This window comes from Phasianus colchicus, chromosome 5, assembly GCF_987193195.1.
Source record: "Phasianus colchicus chromosome 5, bPhaCol1.hap1.1, whole genome shotgun sequence".
NCBI lineage: Eukaryota > Metazoa > Chordata > Aves > Galliformes > Phasianidae > Phasianus > Phasianus colchicus.
The window spans coordinates 25,507,562-25,530,659 of record NC_143440.1 but is presented as its reverse complement, the minus strand read 5'-3'; the positions used below and the strand labels follow the sequence as shown (position 1 = coordinate 25,530,659).

Sequence of the window (23,098 nt, the reverse complement as noted above, 5' to 3'; positions counted from 1 at the left end):
TTTCTAAAGAACGTTTTGCTGTAATGCTCATCAGTTGCACTTGAGTGTATATTTAATGTATGTGGAATAGGCTTGCACTGTGATTGTTGTTCGTCAACTCCAGTTCATGTTGCCTCTTCTCCACGTTTTTAATATAAAATTGAATTCCATGGTATAGGTGGATTTTTAACATTTTGAGCTTGGAAAGGGAAGTAATCTGTTTAAGATGGTGTTTTCCATAAGTGACAGTACTATGGCTGACATTTAGTAGTGGCTGAAATAATTTTAAGATAAAAAGCAAGAGTATATTAATAAATGAAGGTGTTTTCTTTAGGGCTTTCTTTTATTCTCTTATTGCAGTTATTTTCAAAATCCTGTTTTTCATCTGTGTTTCAGTAGCAGTACAAATTTCTCTATCTGAATGATCTTTGTGGTAAATTCTGCATTCTTTATACAGGTTGCTATGAGCAATACATACATGGAATAATTTACAGAGAAGTCAGAATGCAATTTTTTGAAGTAGTGGCTAACTTGGACTTGACCCTTTTAAATGAAGTGTACTTCCAAGTGTATTCTCATTTCATCATTTAGATTCAGTTTAAACCATTTTAGAAAAAATAAAGATAAGAATAGTATAATTGGCAGATGTCTAGTGAAAATTATTTCCCTCAAGCCAGAACACTGTCAACCTAAATTTCTGGGAAAAAAAACAAAAAACTTTTATGAAACTATTGTTGTTAAATATATTCAAGCTTTTGTTTCACAAAATAGTGAATGAATGTGTCTGCTGTGGTTTGTTTCAGATGGTTAGCTCTTTTCCTGTCTCTGAAAGCCTCCTACAGGCTCCATCATTTGCGCTCCTGGATGGAACCAGAAAGAGAGAAACAGCAGGGCTCACACTGTCTAAAGAACAAGGATTTCTTGCTTGATGTAAATTTCCCACTGTCTTTCCCTAACTTGCACAGCTGCACTTTGCTGCAGGTAAGCAAAATAGAGATGTAAGCAGATCCCCATGAGGGAAGAATGGTGAGAACCTCTTATTGTTACAAAACAGAAGGAAACATAAAATTAGAAACAAGATAACTTTATTAGAACTCTCTCTTAGATGAAGTTCAGAGTGCTGAACAGAAAAATGGCTTGACTTCTGTCTTCCTCTTGTATAGGGATACGTATAAAAACTTGTTACATAAAAATAAGTTAGTTGAATTAGAAGTCTTAAAAATATTACTGGAATAGGTGAACTAAGCTCGTCATTTGTTGGAGGCAGATTCTATGTGTAAGCTTGAGAGTTTTTTGTAACTCTCTAACTGAAACCAACTCTTCTCAAATTGAGTACATTGTTGCAGCAACTGGGATAATTGGAAGCTTCATTCAGTCTAGCAGTGTTTTGGAGCTGGTGGACAAGCATTATCAATGGTCATCTTTCTACTCTGACATTTGTTTCTACTGTTGGCTAGTAGATTACAAATGTGTTCATTTTACTGTGTAATGCAAGATCGTTTTCTCTAAGCCTTACTCTAGGATGTGGGTGAATGTTTTGTCATGATCTAGTTGTTGATTTCTTGAGTTATAATTCCGTCAAGTTGTTTCATTGGAAAATAAGATCAAAAAAAGATTAGCATTAGGGTCAGGAAAACAGCTGGCATATAGCTGAAATTCTCCTTTAGTGGCAGTTATATTTGCAGTAAAAAAATCTTTTCTGAAACAGTGAGATCTTGCCAGATTTCTCTGGGGAATATTGCTTCACTTCATGAGTCTGCAAGGGGAAAGGAGATAGCCAGAATTCAATTGAATAGCGTGTGGAGGAAGTTGAAATTGAAGACATGTAAGCAGTAGGAAACCAACCTTGAGCTTGGTGTCATGTTTTGCATCGTTAACAGCAAAGCCAACAAAATGAGTTCTCCTAGTTATCAAACAAAGATCGAGCCAAGTGAGTGTGTGTGCCAATTAACTCTGCCTGTACTGGTGTTTAAATATTCTGTGATTCCCGATCTAGCTTGATAAAATGTCTGAACTGTGGATTTGCTTGCAAAATATTTTTTTAAATTGTAGTTAGCCATTTGAGTACTATCTGTGTATTGTTTGAATCTCTGAAACTATTCTGTACCTCTGTCCTCTCTTGAGTATGGCCAAGGAAAACTTGTGTGTTCTGGAAAATGTTGCAGCCTAACAAAAGGAAAGTAGATGATGATATCATTTTAGGCCATAATTAATCCAATGGGTTAGCATATGTAAGTGTTAAAATAAAAAATTGTTATAGTTTCTTACAGAATAGAAGGTGGGCTTACATTATAGATGTGAGATGTGGAATATGCTTATCTAGCTTTTAATAGTAAGAATGAAATGAAAAATAAGTGGATAGACTTGAGACTTACATGTACCACAGTCTGGAAGGTCTTAGATGTGTGACTTTGTTTCTCCAAATAAATCATTTGGGTTGATTCATGAAGCTGTTACTGGTCTCTGGGGTTCCCAGGACTGCGACTGTCATAAATCCTGTTTCACAAAGAAAACAACCAGCTGGGGAGTAAAGTTCGTAGGCTTGTGCAGTGCAGCGTGTTTGTGATAGCCCCAGTAAGGAGAAAGGAAGTTTAGCCTTACAGTTATGAAGGATTCCTTAGAAGTTTTCTAACCTTCATTATAGACAAATTATTACTTGAGGTCACTTTAAAATAAGTTACGTTTGCAGAATTTTCCAGATAGCTTATGTATAGAGTTTCTTAAAAATGTGCAAAACAGAAGTTGGTGTAGAAAAACAAGCAGTCCTTCACGTTTCTTTCTTTTAACAGGACACTTTTTTTTAAACTTGGCCCAAATTTCAGAAATTTTTCACGTAAAACTCCCTGAGGCTTCATCTAGGGCTTTGCAAGATAGTAACATGTAGGGAGTGGGGAGGGGGAGAAACAGAGGAAAAAGGAAATGGTATAAATCTGGAAAGGCTTTTCTTAACTGCTCAGATCAGCATTTCCTATGTAAGATGCAAACTATGAAAATAAGTCAGTAGACAAAAAAAAAAAAACAACCTTTTTTCAATGGTTCAATCTAAAATTGAAGTAACATCTGTTTAAAGGTGGTATGAGTTTTTTCACGTAAGCACAGAAGTCCCTTGCAGTGTTAAGTCTCTTCATTCCCCTTAGCATCTCCACATGTGTATTGATTCGTATTTGTTGATTGAAATTAATATGAAATCTGATCTGTTGATATGAACCATTCTCTCCTTTGCTTTCCTCATTTTTTTTTTATAAAACCTTAAGGGTGTTAATGAGCTTAGGACAGTGCTGGTAGCCATATCCCGTATTTGTTTGCAGCCGTCTGCTAGATAGGAAAGCCTCCTTCAGCAATTACTGTGATTACATAGACACATACGTGCATGTTTGTTTTAACAGTCCTCTCTGTGTGTGCTTAGCTTTGTTGTACTGCAGTATAGGAGCTATTTTAGAGCTGTGCCTGTGTTCTGCTCTGTAACCTTATCCAGGCTTTTTCACATGGGTGACTGATGGCAAGCTGGTTTCCACTGTACAAGAACTGCTTCTAATACTGTCTGCATGTAGAAATAATACTTTTATTTTGGGTACCTTCTTGGAAGTTTTTTCTTTGCTTCTTCCTGTGTACTTGTAGTGCCAGCTATACCTCCTGTATATGGGCCAGGGAAGAAATGAACTTTAACCTAAAGAAGCTCTTCTGAGTCTGACTAACAGCTGCTGTTGCTAAGGCAACTTTTCTCTGACCCTTGTTTTCATTTCTTTACTCTCAGCTGCTGGATCCTGCCTCCTCTGATATGTGCCCTTGCACTCAGATACCTGAATGAGCCAGCTGCAACAATTTTCTGTCTGCTGAATTTGTTCTCTGATTTTATATGTAGCTGAATTTTTGGTACTCAGATGTGTAAGTTGTCCACAGCTGTGTATCCCCAGCCCCTCACTGTGCTATTTCAGCACAGTCTGTTTTACTAGGTGATGGGAAGGATCACAGAACTAACATGGAGTGGATGAGCTAGGGTTTGATTTCATCTTGATCCATTTCTTAATGTGCAGACAGTTATATCAACAAGCAGAAGGGGCTCTGTAGATGTGGGAGTGAATATGTGAAGCAGTTTCTACTTAAGATAGTGCTACTGATAAAGAGTTGCAGCTGAGTAAGAGCCTGCTTAGGATGATGTTATCCCATGTGGATCAAGCTTTGACCAAGGCTTTTTTGCCCTGCTGAGTGTCAGTGAAAGTCTACAGTCAGCCTTTTCAGACATCTTCCATAGGGGAACAGATATTCAGTTAGAGTTGGAACTTTTTGCTTGATCACAAGTCACACTGGTATCAACTGAAAGATCAGCTTATGTGCTAGGGTTGTTTGTATTTCGTAGGTGATCAGAGCACTTATGTACAGTAAAGCTATTTATCTCCTTTGTCAGGAGGTTCTAAATTATTCTACTTATCTCTGTTTCATTTAGTGTAATTCTTATTACACTATTTTCTTTTGTTTGCTTCTTTTGAACTGTGAACTACCCTAATCAATGTAAAGATCTGCTGATGGTGTATTGATTTTAACAAGTGGAGTCACCTGTATGCTAGCCATCTGCTTCTTGTTCAGTGCATCAGCATCTGGAAATAGGGCCAGAAATGTCCATGGTAGGATACTGCTGTGGCTGTTTGGATGTTTTCTAACGTTTTTGAGATGCTCTGGATATAAATTTCCTAAGTGTGGCTTGATGTTTAGGGTTTTAGACACTGGAATTTTAGAAAATTGGGAGTTTCAGTCAATTAGAAGTAGCATGTGGTAAATTTTGGTGCAGTAGGATCTGGGGCAGAATAATACTGAATCTTTTGGTGCTGTTCACATTTTACTTTAGTGAACTGCTAGGATTGTCTGAAGGGCATGTTCTGTGATCTTACGGCAGCAAGAAGTTTGCCTCTTAATGTTTGCTTTTTGTTGCTTGTTTCCTGTAGCATGCAGAATAATGATCTCGTGTTCTTGCTATTGTGATTACATTGGGTATAACCACTGGTTGGTAAGAGTGTAGAAGAACTAGAAGAAGAAAAACAAAGTAGCAGAAATTGCTTAGTCCATAAGCAGTTCATTTCATCATTTGATGCAGATATTAACAGTAATAAAGGAAATATAACTGATGCACACAAAGAAAATCTAGTTCTGTTGTCTGTTATTTTTCTCTGTAGTTGGGCATCTTCAAAGAGCTGTCCTTGATTTAAACTTCAGTGTTGACTGAATGGTTCCCACTTGTCAGCAGGGGCAGTCAGTATATTGTTCTGTATCAAAAGGACATCGATCCTCTTGCAAATTCCAGGTTTTACACATTGGTATGTTCATGTGTCAGTAATTGTGCAACACCTGGAATGTTTTGGGGATAATGTTTAGAGCCTTTTTGCACTGGAAGGGAAGAAAAAGTTGGAAAAAATGAATGTTTAAAGATTGTCCAGTGTTACCTAGTGTCTTAAGTCTTCTGTGCCAGATTTCATTTTTCCCATACTTCAGAATAAATAAAGCAGCAGCTAGAAAACGGCTTGAGTTCTACTGGAATATTCCTTCATTATAAAAGCCAAAATCACAGGGTTCAAAAAAGGAGAAAAAAAAATGGTTTTTAGTTCCCACTGAGTGTAAAGATAAATATGGTTATGAGCTATGCTGATTTCAAGCATTTCTGTATTTGAATGTTGTGACAATTGCTCAGAGATTTGTACATTGTCACTGCAGAAGATGCATAGACTTTCCTCTTTCCAAGAGAAATACTTGGAGTCTTCTTTTTCTGTCTTTGTCATAGGTGATTACAAGGTTTGGGAGGAGTTTTTAATTAGAAACGTAATAACGTCTCAATTTTAATTTTGTTTTTAGAACCTTGTGTTCAGTAGCCACTGTAAAGCAGTTACTGGCTATTCAGACCATGTCATACATCGAAGGAGATCAGCTACCTCATGTGTACGGTGCTGCCAGGTGACTGAGCTGCCGTCCTTCCTGTGCATAGCCAGTCCACGGGTAAGTCCAACTGAAGTTATAAATTATGTATTTTCTATTGTGTTTTAAATCTTGTTAGAATTGTGTCACAGGAACAGGATGATCTATTGCTTTCTTTTGGTTGGGTAAAATTGTGAGGATATCCTTTTGCTACTGTATTCTATAGTGCTTTTTTCATAGAGGAAGTGACTGCAATGGCTATTGAAGGGAAAAGGAAAGTTGTGCGATGCACCCAACTGAAGTTATTGTGACATACCTAGATTTCACTTTCTCTCCTAATAACAAAAGCAGTAAAATTGTAGAAAAAAATTGAGAGGTAGATTCTTCCCATATAATCTAAGGGAAGCGTAGGTATGATATGAGTGGAATGGAGTGATTGTTTGGTGAATTCTTATGTCAAAGGGAGCTGAGAAGTAATGTTTTTTTGAAAAAGACACTGAGTTTATCTTGTTGCATCAGCTTATGCTCCAAAAAAGAAACACCAAATAGTAGTATAAAAGGACTGAGTAGAATGTTTAAGATTTTCTGGATCTTCTGGTTATTATTAAATGGTACTGCTTGGAATTGTCTATCAAATAGTAACCAAATTTTGGAATTAGTTTAGCTGAAGATTTCTGGGCTGACATGGGGGACCTTCAGAAGTCTGTGGCTATTGTGTTGCTGGATCTTGGCAAAGCTTGACAGAATGTACTTAAGATTCAAATCTGGGCTTGAATCTACCATTTGTCATCATAATAGATAAGCATATCTATAGAGAGTTTCCACCTTCAGAATGACCTTTTGTGAAAAAGGAGGTTCTGACCTATGCTCTTGTTAAAAGATAAATCACCAAATGTTTCTCCTAATCGCATGGATGAACATCAGTTTTGAGGAAACAGCTGAAAGTAAGATAAACATGCAGTGGATGCCACTGTGCTGGGTTTTATAGCATGCTGAGTGAGTTACAGAGGTAAAGTTCCACAGAAGTCTCTGGCTGCTGGGCACATCCTTGGTTGTGTTTAAGATAAGAAAGCTGAAGCTGTGCTCCACCAAGTAGGTGGTATGTAATTAGTTTGAGAAGTTGTGTCTCTAGATTATTTATTCTCTGCCACGTAGATCTTTGCTCTTTTCCACTTAAGTTGGTGAATGAAGTCATATAGATGATATCTCCAAATCAACAAACAATAGTTGATACCATACCTTATCTTGTATTGCTTCATGGTCAAATAAAAGGGAAGAAAAGAAAAAAAGGAAAAAAAAAAAAAACAACCAACAAACCCTTTCTTTTTCCTGTAGGAAACCAATCTTACAGTTCCAATTCTTTTTTCTGTACACTGTCACATACCCAAGATTCCTTTCCATCAGTCCTCTGCTCTTGAGGAAGAGTCCTACTGTAAGTGAACAGTAAGCATCAGTGGGGCTTAGGATGAGGGCAGACACCTGCTTCAAGTTACTTTGAAGCAGTAACAGGCCAGTAAAATCCCTATTATTTTGAGACGTCTTAATACTGTTTATGATGATACAAAAGCAGTTTATTAGTAGAAGACTCATTACCAGACTATCCAGATATTACATTCTTTAATCAGCGTTGATGTTATTGATACAGCCTGATTAAAATGTGGCTGTGTGTATATCTATATGTTGGCATCTGGAGAAGGGAGGATGGCTGTTAGATCTCTGCTTACCACCTGTGTGTTCCTTGGGTTGAATTTGTCTGTGCCTGCAGTCCTAAGGGCCAGAACTATATGAGTTTTTGAAAGTTACATATCAGTACAGTTACAACATACTGCCTGGTTTGATGACAAGCAGTTACTCCCTTTTCCTTTAAATTCCTTCAGATTTCCAAGAAAAAGATTTGACACTCTTTATGGTTAAAGTTGAGTTACTTCTGAAGAATGCTACCTAAATATTGGGAAGGGGAGAGACAGGCTTAGAAGGCCAGGCCAGGTTTGCAGGGAAGGGTGAAGAGAGATGGTGTCTGATGCTTATTCTAGTGAATAAAGGTATACTTGTTTTAATTGGCTAGTGTAGCAAAATGATGAAATGGAAGCATTACATTTTGTTTCTAGGAATACAAAGACTTTTATGTTTGTTGGAAACTTTTGGCAGGAGTGTACCACACTTGAAATAGCAAAGAGGACATATTCTCAGAAACTGTAGCCTCCTGTTGTTGTTTGACCTGTGGTGAATTTTGAGATGTTAATGGAGCGAAAGAAATAGGAGCATGTGTTTATGTAGCAGCAATTCTGGGTAGGGGGTGGGGAGGAGGTATTGATGAGGGTTATTTGGCAGTGTAATTTCCCTTCTACAGGAGGCTGTTTGCCTGATTACAAGTAGGGCTCAATCACAAAAAGTTGAGGTACACAGAGTTCATCTCAAGGCTGTCTACTAGCAGTGCTTCCTTTAGGGAGATATTGCAGATTATCCGTGCTTGAAGGAATGTTCTAGTTTATCCTCTGTAGAAATAGGAAAAGTGTCCCTTAAAAGAAATAATTCCAATCTCTGCCATAGTTTGCAATGGACAGTAGTGCCAAGGCATCAAAATTTGAATTTGAAACTGTGGGAGGTTTTGCACTCTTGCACAGAAGACAGTCCCATGCTTGGACTGCAGGTGGCAGTGCAAGATAGCATCAAACCCAGCACCATCTAGTAAGTGGTGGAAATGTGTACAAAGCCTCAGTGAAGTCCCTTTCACTTTGCAATGTTGCGTGCTATTTACAAGACAGCTTGATTTAAAAACAGCTTTTGGCATCTTGAAAAACAATGGCTTTGCAATTATTGCTAAGACTTTGTATGCCTTTTTGGTTTTTGTTTCAGTACGTCCCCAAATTGTACTTATGAATCTGTTTAAACAAGCCATTGGTCCTTGCAGAGATAAATCTGTTCGTGAAACAAATTTATTCCTATGAAAAGACTATAGGAGTCTGAAAAAGATATTGCTTTATATCTTCTATTTTCAGTTAGCTGGTAAATGTCCAGAGGAGAGTAGACAGCATCTAAGATATCAGACAGCTATAAGATAGTTCCTTCACTGTATTTCAGGTTTTAATTGTCCCATTATGAAACCGGTTCCCACATGTTCTCAATTCTCCAGAAGCTCAGCTGCTTTCTGCTTAACATCAAAACCTACAGATTCCCCTAGTATTTCTTAGTATTCAGCTCTGTCTCCATCTTAAAATGTGAAGATTTTCAAAACTTTGATTTCTTCTGTCCTTTTATTCGTTTCATTGCTTTTTGTCCCTGTGTAATGTGTTCATTTTCCAGAGTATTAGGATTCATGAGAATGTTTGCAATGTAGCTGAATAGGAAGTTCCGCACCAATGTGCACAAGAACTTCTTTACGGTGAGGGTGACGGAGCACTGGAACAGGCTGCCAGGGAGGTTGTGGAGTCTCCTCTGGAGATATTCAAGACACGCCTGGATGCCTGCTTGTGCGACCTGGTGTTGGGAACCTGCTTTGGCAGGGGGGTTGGACTCGATGATCTCTGGAGGTCCCTTCCAACCCCTACAATGCTGTGATTCTGTGAATCTACCTGGAAAATGGTTTTTTAGTTTTATTTTTGAAATAAAAGCAACAATGACTTATATTTGCTGTCAGGTAACTCACAAAATACTGCAAATTTATACATTTTTTTCTGGTTTAATCCCATACTGTAAGGTTAACTGTGTAATACTAAATTCTGGTTTAATTTTTAAGTGAGCTTACAACATATTAATAAGTCTTTTGATACTCTTAATTACCACATGAATTTCTGTTGAGGCCAGTTTGTAGATTTCGTATTTGCTATGTAAATGCTTCAATGTGAAGAGCAAAAAACAAAACAAAACAAAAAAACTGGCAAAATGAAAGATGCAGAAAGAATATTGTTCTTTTACTGTCAGCTTTGCTATCAGTTGTATAGCAATTGATACAATTGATACAGTGTGTATCGAAAGCCAAACAGTCCATGCCTGATTGTTCAGGGGACTTTTTGTGGGGAGGGAAGATGCTCCATCTTTCCTTACTTTAAACTGGTTTAAGGTTGTTTTCCATTTTTATGTGTCAGAAATTATGTGGCTTTTTCAAATTTGAAGTCAGTGTGAAGGTAACTGAAGTGGGATTTGGGGATGAGGATGAAGGACAATCTGAACAAGAATGTTGATTACATTTTTACTTACAGGTAACAGCTGTACCACTGGAGTTCTACTGCAATGATCGAAGTGCAGAATACGAGCGCAGAGCACTAAGGGAAGGAGGAAGTCTTGAAGCAAAGCAGTGTTTAGTCAACGGAGCCCCTGAACTAGCAGCTGACTGGCAGAAACAAAGCTCCCAGTTCTTCCCAGAATATCCAGGAGGACTGCTGGGGATCAGGCCTCAGAATGGCTGGTCTTTCATCAGGATACCAGGTGAGTTTGGAGCTTGTCATGGAATAGAGCTAGGTAAATAAGGCCATCTGTTCTTTGGTGGTCATGCTGCTTGCTTATGGTTTTTGTTTGGTTTTGTTTGTGCCTCCTGAGTGAAAGTTAACTCTGGTATCTTAAAATGCTCTGTGATTTCACATCCTTTGTGAACAGTATAGCTGTTGATGGAGACTGAGCAAGTCTCTAGTACAAACTTTTCTAATGCTGACAAACCTCTCTTTGCATGTCAGTCCTCAAAGTGTCTGTGAAGAGGTGAGTAAACCACAGTTTACTCTCATGACCAGACAGTAGTTTGAGTTTGGAGATAGAAATATTGCAGGAAAAGTTTTGATCATACTTTACCTTCTGATATGTTGGAAGACTTTTGTATTGATCTGAGAGATTTTGTTGGTCTTGGTAGTGGAAGGATAAAAACTACTTGTAGCAGTTCACCATGAGTAGGATGGATACAGGGACCTAGGGCAGATGAAATTTTCCTGGGAAACAAGGCATACAGGATTTGTTGAGTTGAAATAAAGAAAACTTGTTCAGATTTCCTAGTAAAGTGAGAAATGTAAATGTAAGTGCACGTCACTTTTTCTTGGAATTAGGCTAAAATAATTCAAGATTTACTAGAATTTGATTGCTAATACTACAGTGACTTTCATAAACTGGGCATGGTCTAGTTGTCACAAGGTGGTCCTGAGCAGTGAGCAGAGTACTGCAAAAAGCACTAGAGATCTGAGAGATAGCCAAGAGGAAAAACAGCTTACACTGCCAGATCCTAAGTTATTCCCAGACCCTTTTGGGTCAAGGATGTTTGGCAGGGGAAGTTAGTACAGTAAAAGGAGAATGGCCTTTTGCTTGCTAGAGTCCGGTTTAAGAAAGTACATCCTAAGTACATAGAGTCATTTGAAGAACACGCACATTTGTACCTATGTAATAGAGAAACTTTTTGTCATGAGTTTGCGCTTGATTAACATTTAGTGATTGATTTAATAGTTTCCTTTCTTCAGGAATTCGTGGAATCATTTACCAGTTACTTAGAAGTAGAAGACAAGGAACTAATTAAGGGATACATTAAGATAGAAGTCATGGACAGAAATGAAGAGAATGATGTAGAATTAGAGAGAGGGCTGCTTTCTCGTGAAGAGACTTAAGAACTTTGTCAGCAGCAAAAATGTGTGGAGGAATAATGATGGGGAACAAGAATCTTACAGGAGTGAGTGAATAGGTACAAATATCGACAAATTGCTGTCCAAGTTCAACAAAGGATTTGTTTGTGTAGCTGGCTTAATCTGGGAGGTGTTAGAGCTAAAAGTGGATGAAAAAAGTATTTTTGTACAGCTGTGTTTTAATTAGGTGGAAAGATGCATTCAAATCTAAACCTACTCTAAGAGAAGAGGGCACATACTGCAACAGGACATCTGTGTTTATACATGCAGAAGCAGGCACAGTGCACTCCAGAAAGTGACCAATAGCCTGAAGAAGCCATTTATAAGGCTGAAGACCAGCAAGTGTAAAATGGGAGCCATAGGTGTGAATGTCCACGGTAAATAGGTGACAGGAGCAAAGGGGAAACCTTTCTGTCCTAATCCTGATCTATTCTCTTCCAGCCTTGGCATTCCCAGTGCCCTAGCAGCGGCTCAGCTGCGATCACTGTGGGAATCTCTTGAGGCTTTTCCTGTTCTTTGAAAGAAAAATGGTCCTGGATTAAATGGCAGGAAGTGTCTGAGTCCTTTTAGCATCGATAAAAAGCACCGGCCTCACTGGCTGTTTACTGTGAGAGCCAGCCAGCTCCTCACTGACCCCATTGTGCTGCACAGACTGTCGGGAGGGGATCCAGGGGTGTCAACTGGAACCCAGGCTTTATCTCTCTTTCCTCTGCATTTTGCATGTCCAGAGGCACTTTTTCTCATTCTTCAGAGAGCAGTGAGCCCAGCTGCAGTCATAGGCCAGTTCTCCTGACTGGGGTTATTTTGATTCATAATCTTTTCTAGCTGTTCTTCCCAGACCGTAGGAACCCAAAGTATCTCCTTGTTGATAATTATTGTCCACAGCTGGAGGCAGGAGCTTTTTTTCAAACTGAAAGCCACAGAGTAGAATTTTACAGTTGCTGTCCTTTTGGTCTGGTTGTTGTTTAGTGTCTGTCATACAGTGCGGAAGAAGAACCCAAAAAAATGTGCCTTGAGAATCATTCTTTGAGGTGTAATTCAGGATCTCATCACCTGACTGGTTCAAAATGTTATAAATTCATTCCATTATGCTATTAATATGTATATCAGAATACAGTGTTATTGAAAACTTTCAATGATTATTAAAACTGTAGAACTGCGAATTTTGAAAATCCTATTTAATAAAAGTGACCGTTTTCTTCCCCCAGGGTAAAAGAAAGTGAGAAATAACAATGGGAAAAACTAGAGATGGAAGATAATTTAAAATAATTGAGGTGTTTTCCAACCATGGGGCAATAAAATATTGCACTTTTTGTTAGGACTTTGCACAGTCTGTCCTTGGAAGCACTAGGTGGCAGGCTTTATGCATGCAAAAACATATGAGTTTGGAAAACAGTGATGCTGAGATAGCACACTGAAGTTGTCAGGCTTGTAGTCATACAGTTTTCTCTTCCAAATATGACAGATCTTTTTTTTTGTTGGTTTTGTTTTGCTATCCTGAAAAAGCTTTCTCATCAGTGCAGTCTGCTCAGATGCTGAGATATTAGACAAATTATGAACTGTTAACTAGCTTTTCAGACTGTAAAACCATCTGTAAGTCGATTATTTTAATTTGCATTCTAATGCAATTCAAAAATAGTACTTATGTAATGGAATAAAGGAGCCAGTAGCAAAGGATGTGCATCATTTCCATTTAGCAAAACTTAATTCTACCTATCCCGATTGTTGTAGAAAAACAGTAGCTTTTTACTTCTGGAAGCATGGCGTATCAAACTGAGTTAGTCTAGATTGACTTTTGAACAAACCCTGTTGGTTCTCTCTGTTTCCTTCCAGACAAATGGCTTTTGGTTAATGATCATGTTATTTAGGCGTGCATATCTAGACTTTTTGTGTTACTTAAGTCTATTTAATTCACTCTGAAATAGCAGGTTGATCAATTTGAATAAAATCAAAATGTCATGGCTTTATGATTTAATAGGAAGAATAACTTTTAGTGTAAAGAGTAAGGAGAGTAACTCATTTCCATTTTTATCAAAGTTAAAAGTTTGGGTTTCCTTAGAGGAATGTATGAAATTATTAACTTGTATTAATTTGTATGCAGTTGAGTCTGAGCTCTGTTCTAGATTTCAGAATCATATACTTCATTGTAGTTAATACAAATTGCCAGCCTGAGCTGTAGTCTTGAGTTTTCCTTACAGTATCTACTTGATATGGCTTTCCAGTTGGTGAATTCCATGAGATAGTTGGTAATGACTCAAGTAATTATATGATACTTTCTCCTGGCAAAGCAACAAGATCACCGTCAGATGAGATTTTTCTTTATGAAGGGAGAACAAAATAAAATAAAACAGTGAGCATCTAGATAGGCAGTGAAGCAAAAATGAGCAGAGCTTTTCTGTCTCAAATTTTTAGCTGGTGTAATGCAGAAGGACAGCTATGCACTTAGCAAGGCAGAAAGCATTCACAGCACCATCTTATAGTGCAGGTATAATAGTGACACTGATAGTTCACAATTTTTTGAGTGTCAGAACTCAATACTGTGGCTTCAGCTTCTGGTGGCCTGATACAGATTCCAGTAATTGCAGCATCATGCCCATTCTTTATATTTAAACATAAGAATATAATTTTTCTTGAGATCTTGATTGGAAAGACAAAAATGGTGAAGAATCACCATGTTTCTGGATAAATCTTTGGCTCATTAGTTTTTCCTTCACCGTTAGGAGACTAAGGAGAGAAGCATGCTCAATTTTTATGGTTTTGACATAAGTTACTAGATACTCTGTTAGTATAAAGTTCTCTTCTGTTGTTGAAAACTTTTGGCCAGAAGAAAAACCATGCGTACTGCCAATTGGTCTTTGAAAAATTGGAGTTCATCAATTTTCAGAACTCGCTCACTGCAGGAAAAGCTTTTAAATGCACTGAAGTCTGGAGGATTTTTTTTCCTAATGCTTTTTTTTTTTTTTGCAACTTTTCATAAAATGACCATAAACCTTATCATGTTATTTCAAAATAATCTTTTGAATTATGTAGAAGAACAGCTACTTCTCTGCTTTTTCACAGTAGATGTGTGGTTGTACATGTAAGAATCACATTAGCCCTCTGTGCCACATGACTGCACATGGACACTCACAAACTTTGTTGGGTGCGATGCTCATGAGCATTTTTAGGAGCAGTGTTCTCCACTTAAGATCTGTATTCATCTTTTCCACGAGTATGGAAACTTCTGGTTGGTTTTAGCTATACTGAAATGCACTGTGCTCAGATGAACAAATTAATCTTTGTTTATACCAGTTGTTTGAAATATAGTGCAAGACTGTCAGCCGTCTCACGGGAAGCTGGATTTTCTTCAGACTATCAGTTAATTTACTCTATACAACTAGAATTGTGAGAAGCATTACCTGCTGGATGCGTTGAAAATATTTGGACTCTGTACTAGCCTGTACAATTTGCAGTTCTCAACTTTCTGTTTTGGCTGTAACCTAAATTCAGACATGCCAAAGAATAAAGAATGGTCAGTGACTTTCCCAACAGATAATTTTTTTTTGGAAGAAAATGTCTCTTCATCCTCTTTCAACAGTAATGTATTGTTTACTGAAGTTTATGTAGAGAATGTACAAACAGGAAGATCTCCTTCCTGAAAAATACTTCATAAGCAGTGCTGAAATAGAAAGGACATGAAGTATAAAATCTGCAATGATTTACAAGATTGAAGTTTGGAAATGTTTCTTAAAAAACAGAAAAAAAAAAAAAAAAGTGGAGGGCAGGAAAGAGAAATAAAAATTAAGGCAGTGCTGTAAAGGAGCAGTTGTTTTACAGTGACGTAGAGAACTGTTGTTCAGCTTCTGTGTTGGTGATGAGTTTGGTCTTGAAACCATGTTTGTGAGGAAAGAGTTTAAAGCTCAGCAGTGGGTAGCGGCAGATGTCCAAAGGACAGCATTATAATGTGGGAAGGGAACTGTAAAGGTATGTTACGTTTGTTGAGCTGGTTAAGATTGATCCTTAGAAGAGAGAAATGACTGTCCAAAGAAGGACTGTTTCCCTTCTCATGAGCAGACTGATCTGTGATGTAATTTGCCAAGTGGATAGGTTCGTGTAGTCCTGTCCCTGCAAACAAAAGTTACTGTCAGCAGCATGACCGTGAGTGTCAGCCAGAGGGATGTTGCCATCTCTTTTGTCACCACTGATTGCTTTAGGAATTATAATGTTGTGAAGGGCGAGCAAAACTTAGAATTTACTTAAACCATTGCTTTGTAGCTATTTTGACTGTATTACTTCTTTTCTTCCATTTCTTCTTAGACAAGGAGAGTCTGATCACCGACAGTGGAAAACTTCATGCTCTTGATCTTCTGTTGACACGGCTGAAATCTCAAGGGCACAGAGTTCTTATCTACTCTCAGATGACACGGATGATTGACTTACTGGAGGTAAGAGAGCTGTAGCTTACAGGAGGCAAATTCTGCAGGTGCAAATTTAGTAACCATGTTTTGGAGAAAATACAAAAATTTGGATGCAGCAAGCCTGACTTAAAGTGATTACACTGAGGGTTACCCAACAAATGCATTAATGTGAGTGCGTAAGATCTGCTATACAAAGGTAGACTGAAGGTCTGTCTTGTTGTTGAACTTCTAGCAGTGTACAGCACAGATGGTTGGGGGAAGATGTGTAAGAATAGTGATACTTCACAGTTATTCTCTGTGTCCAGTATTTTGCAGCTTGAGGGCTTTCAGGTGTGGCTTCTGTATGAAATTTTTTAGTTACATCTTGAGTCTTTGTAAATTTTTGTTGTTTGCACTGCCCTGTGGGGAGAGAGTGCATGGCTTAATTAGCCTCTTTTGCTGGTTCTGAACTGCTTTCTTCTGGTTTCTTTCGATGCCTGTGTATTGGAAGGAAAAGTGAGAACAATCATTAATTTTCCATTGTTAATGTTGCTGGTAATTTCACTGACCTTTACTGTTTCCCTCTGTCATTTTATTCCAGTGCAGAAGTTTGGTAGATATTAATAAGAAGAGGTTATCTGGCATATATGATAGGAAAGAAATCAGTAACTAAGTGATACTCATTATTTAAATACAGCCAGTCTGCCTTAGAAGAAAAAAAGTAATTACTATTTGATTAGCAGCCATGTCACTATAGAGCTAGTCTGAAATGACATTAGTGAGAGGCTTGTTAATTTTATTTCCTATTTGTAATACTTACAGTGTTTTGAAAAAAAAGTGCCTCTTTTCTCTGGACTTCTGTTGAAGACAGCAAATTTTGTTTTTTTTTTCCTCTGGATCTGAAAAGAAAAAAAAAAAAGAGATTGTCTTGTATTGCAGTGCTTCCATCCTTTATCAAAGAAGGATTAGTCATAGTAGTTTTTATGACTATCTAATTCTGAGTAGGAAAATAGGAAACTTGATGTTCATTAGTTTCAAAGAGATAAAGTTTTCTGACTGAATATGTAACAAATAAGACAATATTTGCATTTGGCAGTGTAATTTCAGCCCTGATAAAACATGAAGGTCCTGTGATCCTTCAGCCATTAGTTCTAGATGTACACGGGCTCCCTCAGCAGTGTTTTACTTGAGCTGTTGGCTTCTCCACTAGAAGAGAGCAAATGAAAAGCCTGTACTAATAGCTGCCTCAGTCTCATATGAGGAGGAGTGTATTTAAGGTCAGCAGCTAATGGCGCAATAAATCATCACAAGCTGTGAAGAAAAGAAGAACTTGCATGGTTGCAATGGTTTATCTCAGCTCTTGCCTTTTTTTTTTTTTTTTTTGGTAAATGTTGGATGTGGTCCAGGTTTGTTGCCACTCCGTTAAACCATGAAACTCGTAAAGCTGAGTGTTTGATGCTTCATTTTCTGTTAGCATTCCATTGTAAAGGCCTGGGAGCACACCATTTTGCTATTGTACCTCCTAAGTTTTCAGCTTCACTTGTTCAGCACTGTTACTCACATAAGCCACCTACCAAGTCTACCAGGTTTTCTCCCACTACTTAATGGAAGTTGAAGCTAAGCAGGCTACAAGTGAAGCAAGGACTGCAATCCCTCTTTTGAAAGAAGTTTCTTGCAGTAGATTTTTTCCCTTACCAGTGATATCAAAATGCATCCCCTCAGCCTACTTGCATGTAAAAACATAAGATATCCTGTTTCTTTTAACAGTATTTTGATGGTGTGAGTGTAACTGCTGTTATTATATTGTACTAGCTTAATTTGTGCATGACAGAGAGCACAAAGCATATTGTTTACAAAGTTAATGTTTGATTTAGCTTCAGTTGAAGAACTGTGGTTAATTTTGCTGCTATGAAATGGTAAATATAAATGCAAAGAGGAAAAAGATTTTCTTTTGGCTGAAAGAGATAAAATACAATTTCTGTATCATCATTTCAGGCAGATGTTTATTTTGTACCTGCTTAGATCAATGTCATGTTTGTGGGTTGTTTTTTTTTTTTTTATGTGATTATTTTCTCCTGTAAGGAAGAGTAATTGTTAATTATTTCAGGGAGAATAATGTGTGATGATGACTCAAATTATATTCTGCATGAAGTTTGATGCATTAATTATATGCTATCAAACGTGTACTAGTTGTGTTAAAATGAAACAGTACTTGATCTGGACTATGAAATAACATGAAAGTAAAAAACCAAAGCTTTTGAAAGAAGTATCAGCACTGAAGACTCAAGGAGGACTTTATAGCTTGTTCTGTAAATTGTGTGGTAGTGAAAATGTCTAAGGTCTAGGATAAATGACTGAGTGGAAGTTGTTTTCTGTTTGTGGTGAAGTTTGGTAAGAAGATGCTGATGGAGAGGTGGTAATTGTGAGATGACAGAGTTCTAAAAGACGTTGAAATACTAAATCAGTGTAAAGGCAGATAGAGCCAGTAAGAAAGAAATGGAAAGAGAAAGCCCATGTGATAATTGAAAAAGGGTTGATCAGATTTGGAAAAAAGGTCACATAGCCCCTAGTTGACAACTGTATTGCTCTAGTTTCATTTGGTGGCAGAAAGCTGTTGTAGATGTGGAATAAATCAATAATAAATTAGGGCTTGAGTGCTTGTGTGGTTAAGCAGCTGTTCTTTGCTTTAAAATTCTGTTGCTCTGCTCCATAAATCCTACAGCCCATGAGCCCTGCTTTGTAGAGGTAAACCAGATGTGACTTTTGGCCTCTTCAGCATTTTTAATTTTATTTACCTATTTTTCTCTTTAATCTGCTACATGTTGAAGCTTCTCTCTAGCATAGCAGTCTTTTTCTCAGGTTCCTTATAGCATGGCAGCTCTTTCTCCTCTTCTGCACTGATGAAGTAAAATGAAGGAGAAACGGAAGCCCTAAGGCTAGGCGAAAAGGAGAGCTGAGCACAGTACTATCAGAGGAGGGTTTGTTAGAGTGCAAATACTGCCATGTCTTCACACTGCACAGCAGTTTATCTGCTGAATGTTGGAGCTTGGAACAAGATGAATCCAACAGTTCTTGCTGCTAAAGCACCATCTGTTTCCATTCTGTCTTCATTTGCAGTCACAGCAGCTAGGAAAGAGACACATGCACCAGTAGAGTTAAATCTAACAAATACAACCAGTAGGAGTTGTGCCTTGTCAGCCAAGGCTCGCAGTGTTAAAATATCAGAGGGTATATTTGTAAAGAAACAGTAAGGATATATGTATAGCCTGCAGAGCTTTCTGTGTAATTCAGATTGTATTGATAGTTGCACAGTTACCAGAAAATGCTAAGTACTTTAGAGCATGAAAAATGTGTTTCATTGGAAAGGTCTTCTGCCTACAGCATTTCTGGTTGATGCCATTTGATTTTTGTCCAGGTAATGGGTTCACTTCTGCTACTGAGGGCTAACACCAGTATTTCCATGTGCTCAGTGAGATTCATTGGGGTCTTTATCACTGAGATAAAGCCTGGGCAGGTGTTGGTGTACAGTACTGGGTTTTTAAAACCACTGGTCGGATGGTTCATAATCAACAGGCAGCAGGTACCAGTGGTTAGTTAGGAAAGGTTCACTGACAGTGAAAGCTCAGGGTCTTGTAAAAGTTTAGACTTGGTGAACATAAGTTTCATTAATGATTTGTATTTACTTAATAGATTTATTTGTAGAAAAAGGCGTGTGCTGTAACAGCACTGTCTGCAGCCCAACTCTGAAATAACATCATTTGTCTCTTACCTTACAGGAAATGCAAAAACTGTCAAATTATTAAGGGTTGCTTTCATTTCTGAAATAATAAAGTATTGTTTGTGTAAGATTGCTTATAGCATTTACCAATGACATTTAGGTGTTTTTTTCCCCTAAGCAACAATTCTGCTTTTACTGTTTTGATTTTTATTTATTTATTTTCCTCTTTATGGTGAATAATCAAGACTTAAGCAGTTCTAAGAGCAACTGTATTTTTCTGGTATGTGTTCTTTGCAGGAATATATGGTTTATAGGAAGCATACCTACATGAGATTGGATGGTTCTTCAAAGATTTCTGAACGAAGGGATATGGTAGCAGATTTTCAAAACAGGTAATATATTTTAATAGATGTTTGTGTGGTTAGTCATGTGTATGTAAAGAGTCGGTATAAGGTGCAATGGAAATAAATGAAATTTGTGCTTTATAGTATCTGATGGACCTCATTTATCTGAAAGTTTCTTGATGGTTTGCTGGCCAGAAGTCAGTGGTATTGATGCTAAACCTATAGAAATTAGTCACCTGTGAAACAGTATAGAAAGCAAGTTTTAGTGTACTTATTGTTTATTGCCATTTCAAGTATTCTGTTGCTTATAAAGAAGTTGAATAGGAGCAGAGAAAATATTCTTCAGTTACTATGTACTCTGAGAACTGACACAATAAAGAAATGGAAAATCTTGCATGTGCTAGAGCTTTGGAAGTGACCTGCTGTGCTACAAAACGAGCCATGTCACTTAAGCATGTTTCCCAGAGTAGCAGTGTAAATAAATGATTTTATCATTAATGCAGCAGGATTCATTAAGAAAGCTTGAACAGAGAGGGAGGTGGGGATGAGCAAGTGTTGTTAAGTTGTAAAACATGCTGCCCAAGCAGTTTAGAAAAACAAGATGGATTCTTTTGCCCATCAGGAAGGAAAGCTATGTAATCATCTTACAAGTTCAAATTATTTTAGCATAACCTTGTCTCCATTGAAGCACATTAAAAATAAACAACTGAATTTATGGTTATTAAGTTTCCTTTGAATCATGAAATATGGCTTGGTAGGATATTACTTTGGTATCATAGTTTGTAGTAAGGTTACCCTTCCTGAATGTGGATGTGTGCTTTTAGGAAGGTCACTTTTGTTTTTCAGACAAGTTAGGTTCACAGATGGTTTGCTGCAACATGAAAGCACATGACTCTAGTCCTAGTGTTAACAGTCCCAAGGTATCACAGCCGAAGGTAGGGGGAGCTCCTCCGAGCAGTAGAACTTGAAAAGCGTATGTACCAATGTCTGAGGTGGAAGGACTGTGTAGTGCTTTTCTCCCTGTTCTGTGCTGGCTGTGATGTCCTCCTGGAATCCTGACACTTCTTCCTGTAAGGTCCTTTAACCAAAGAAGTCAAGAAAATTGTTTTTATTAATAAAAAGAAATTTGTTTTCATTAATGAATAGAACAACTAAAGAAAAATAATCATTTTGACAGGAAATCCCTTTGAGATATAGGTCAGCCAGTATAAACAAGAGTTCCTATTAAAATGTTATTTGAGTTCCTCTTATACATGATTTACTTATGAGAATGTTTTCAGGAAAAAAAGCCTGACTGAGACTAAACTATCCTGCAGGATGTCCTAGCAGGGTGCTGAAAATATGTAACTATAATTTGTTCCTGTAGTCTGTGGCACTGTCCTCTTTCTTTCCTTTCCATATGGCATTTCCAGAAGCATTTCAAAGCTGGATGTTCAGGTGACTGTCTGTATGCACGTTCCACTATTGTTGGAAGAGTGAAAAGACTTCCTGGCCAAGGATTAGCTAGATAGTAAATAGGCACCTACTGACTTCTTTGGCTTGGATACCTGGCAGATAAAGTCTAGAGTTGGTTAGCTTGGCTTTAATTCCTCTCTGCTGCCTGTAGCTCAAGATGGAGTTTTTGTACTCTTAGATTTCAGGCTGCCAGTAGCCTTATGTTTCTGATTTTAGAGTTCTTGGTTTGCTTGTTTATTTATTTAATTCATATTTTAAATAATTGTTTTGCCTGTCTGTTGGCATGCAATGGCATGCAATACCTGTACTTGCCCCAGCAAGGGCTAGAAATGCACTTTAGAGGACTCAGGGACAGACTGCCTATTCAAGAATCTGTCCCTTCAGCAAGAGCTTCTGGTTCCTAACTAATGTTGCATGCATCAGTGTATGGACGTTGTGTTACCGAAAGGATGTGGCACTGCACAGTGTCTTCTCTTAAGCACTTCTCTTGCTGTGCCCTGTCAAAGGATGTCAACCTCCTTGAGGTCCTCTTTACTTCTCTTTGCTTTGTGCACAGATGGACACAGTGTTAAACACAATTACATGCTGCTGGCCCCGTACCAGTGGCACTAGTGAGGTTCACACCCTTAAAACCCTTCACTGTTAGCACTCGGGTTTTTGTCAGTACTTGATTGTCCTGCATATGGGCCTGTCTCCTTCATTTTGTATGTGCACTGTGTTAGAACTGCCACAGAATTTCAAAATCCATGTTCGCTTTAACTCCTCAGATTGCAGCTAGGACTTAATGCACTTTTACAGGTACCTGCCTTAGTTACATAAAGGATTCTTAGCTCAAGAGGATTATTCCAAGTAGGTATTGGGAAGCTTCATGTCTCCTTTAGTAGTAAGTGTTCCTAAATCTGATACTAGCAAGTGTCACCACTGGGGCTAGTGTGGCTGTATGTTTGTGGACCTCTAGTGGGGTATTCAGAGATGCCTTTCCTAAACTGTGTCATGGAATCAATTTATTCTCATTTTACTCATAAGAAAACTGGACAAAAGAGAACAAAACTTGTAATATAAATCAGCAGTACAGTTAGGACTGGAGTATATTCCTTCAACTGAAGGACATCTGTTTCTGCTGATAGACCCTTGTCTTTTTATAATGTACCTCTCTATTTGCCAGCGTACTTTTATAGAAGCTTATTCTTTTCTTTTTTTTCTCCAGGAGTTGTTTGTTCTCTTCAAAGCATTGAAATTGGAACAAAAGTTGCATTTATGTAGTTTAGACATTAATTTTTCTTTATCAATTGAGCAGTGTTAGTGCAAGTTTTTTTGTTTTTTTTTAACATTGATAAGTTCTGTGAAACAATAAATTACTCTTTGTGTCAAATCTTAATTTCCAATGTGGTCAAGATAAACAAGCTATGGTTTGTTTTGATAAGAGATAAAAAGCTGCTTTTGCAAGCTGAATGTTTGCTTGTTCCAGCAGTCTTGATTTTTATATTAACTTTTCGTATGTTTTTCTCTAACTCATGAGCAGCACGAAACATTCTGAAGTGTTCAAGTAATAAAAACAGCCCTGATGACTTGGGTCAAAAAACTTAATTCTGTGGTTACTTCTTGTTCAGCATGCACAAAATAAGGTTTTTTTAACCTCTTTCTTCTCCAGGAATGATATTTTTGTGTTCCTGTTAAGCACAAGAGCTGGAGGCCTGGGCATTAACCTTACAGCTGCAGATACGGTAAGTG

At 37.8% G+C, this 23,098-nt stretch overlaps 1 protein-coding gene across 8 annotated transcripts in view; it reads left to right on the top strand.

Moving 5' to 3' along the window:
• INO80 (INO80 complex ATPase subunit) overlaps positions 1-23,098 on the top strand; it is a 62,790-nt gene that overhangs the window by 30,655 nt on the left and 9,037 nt on the right. For all 8 annotated transcript variants that reach the window (XM_031593514.2, XM_090140976.1, XM_090140977.1 and 5 more), the window contains 6 exons: positions 783-960; positions 5,821-5,961; positions 10,080-10,305; positions 15,771-15,898; positions 19,866-19,960; positions 23,019-23,091. In XM_031593514.2, coding sequence (XP_031449374.1) covers positions 783-960; positions 5,821-5,961; positions 10,080-10,305; positions 15,771-15,898; positions 19,866-19,960; positions 23,019-23,091 — 841 coding nt within the window. The remainder of the gene's footprint in view (positions 1-782; positions 961-5,820; positions 5,962-10,079; positions 10,306-15,770; positions 15,899-19,865; positions 19,961-23,018; positions 23,092-23,098) is intronic.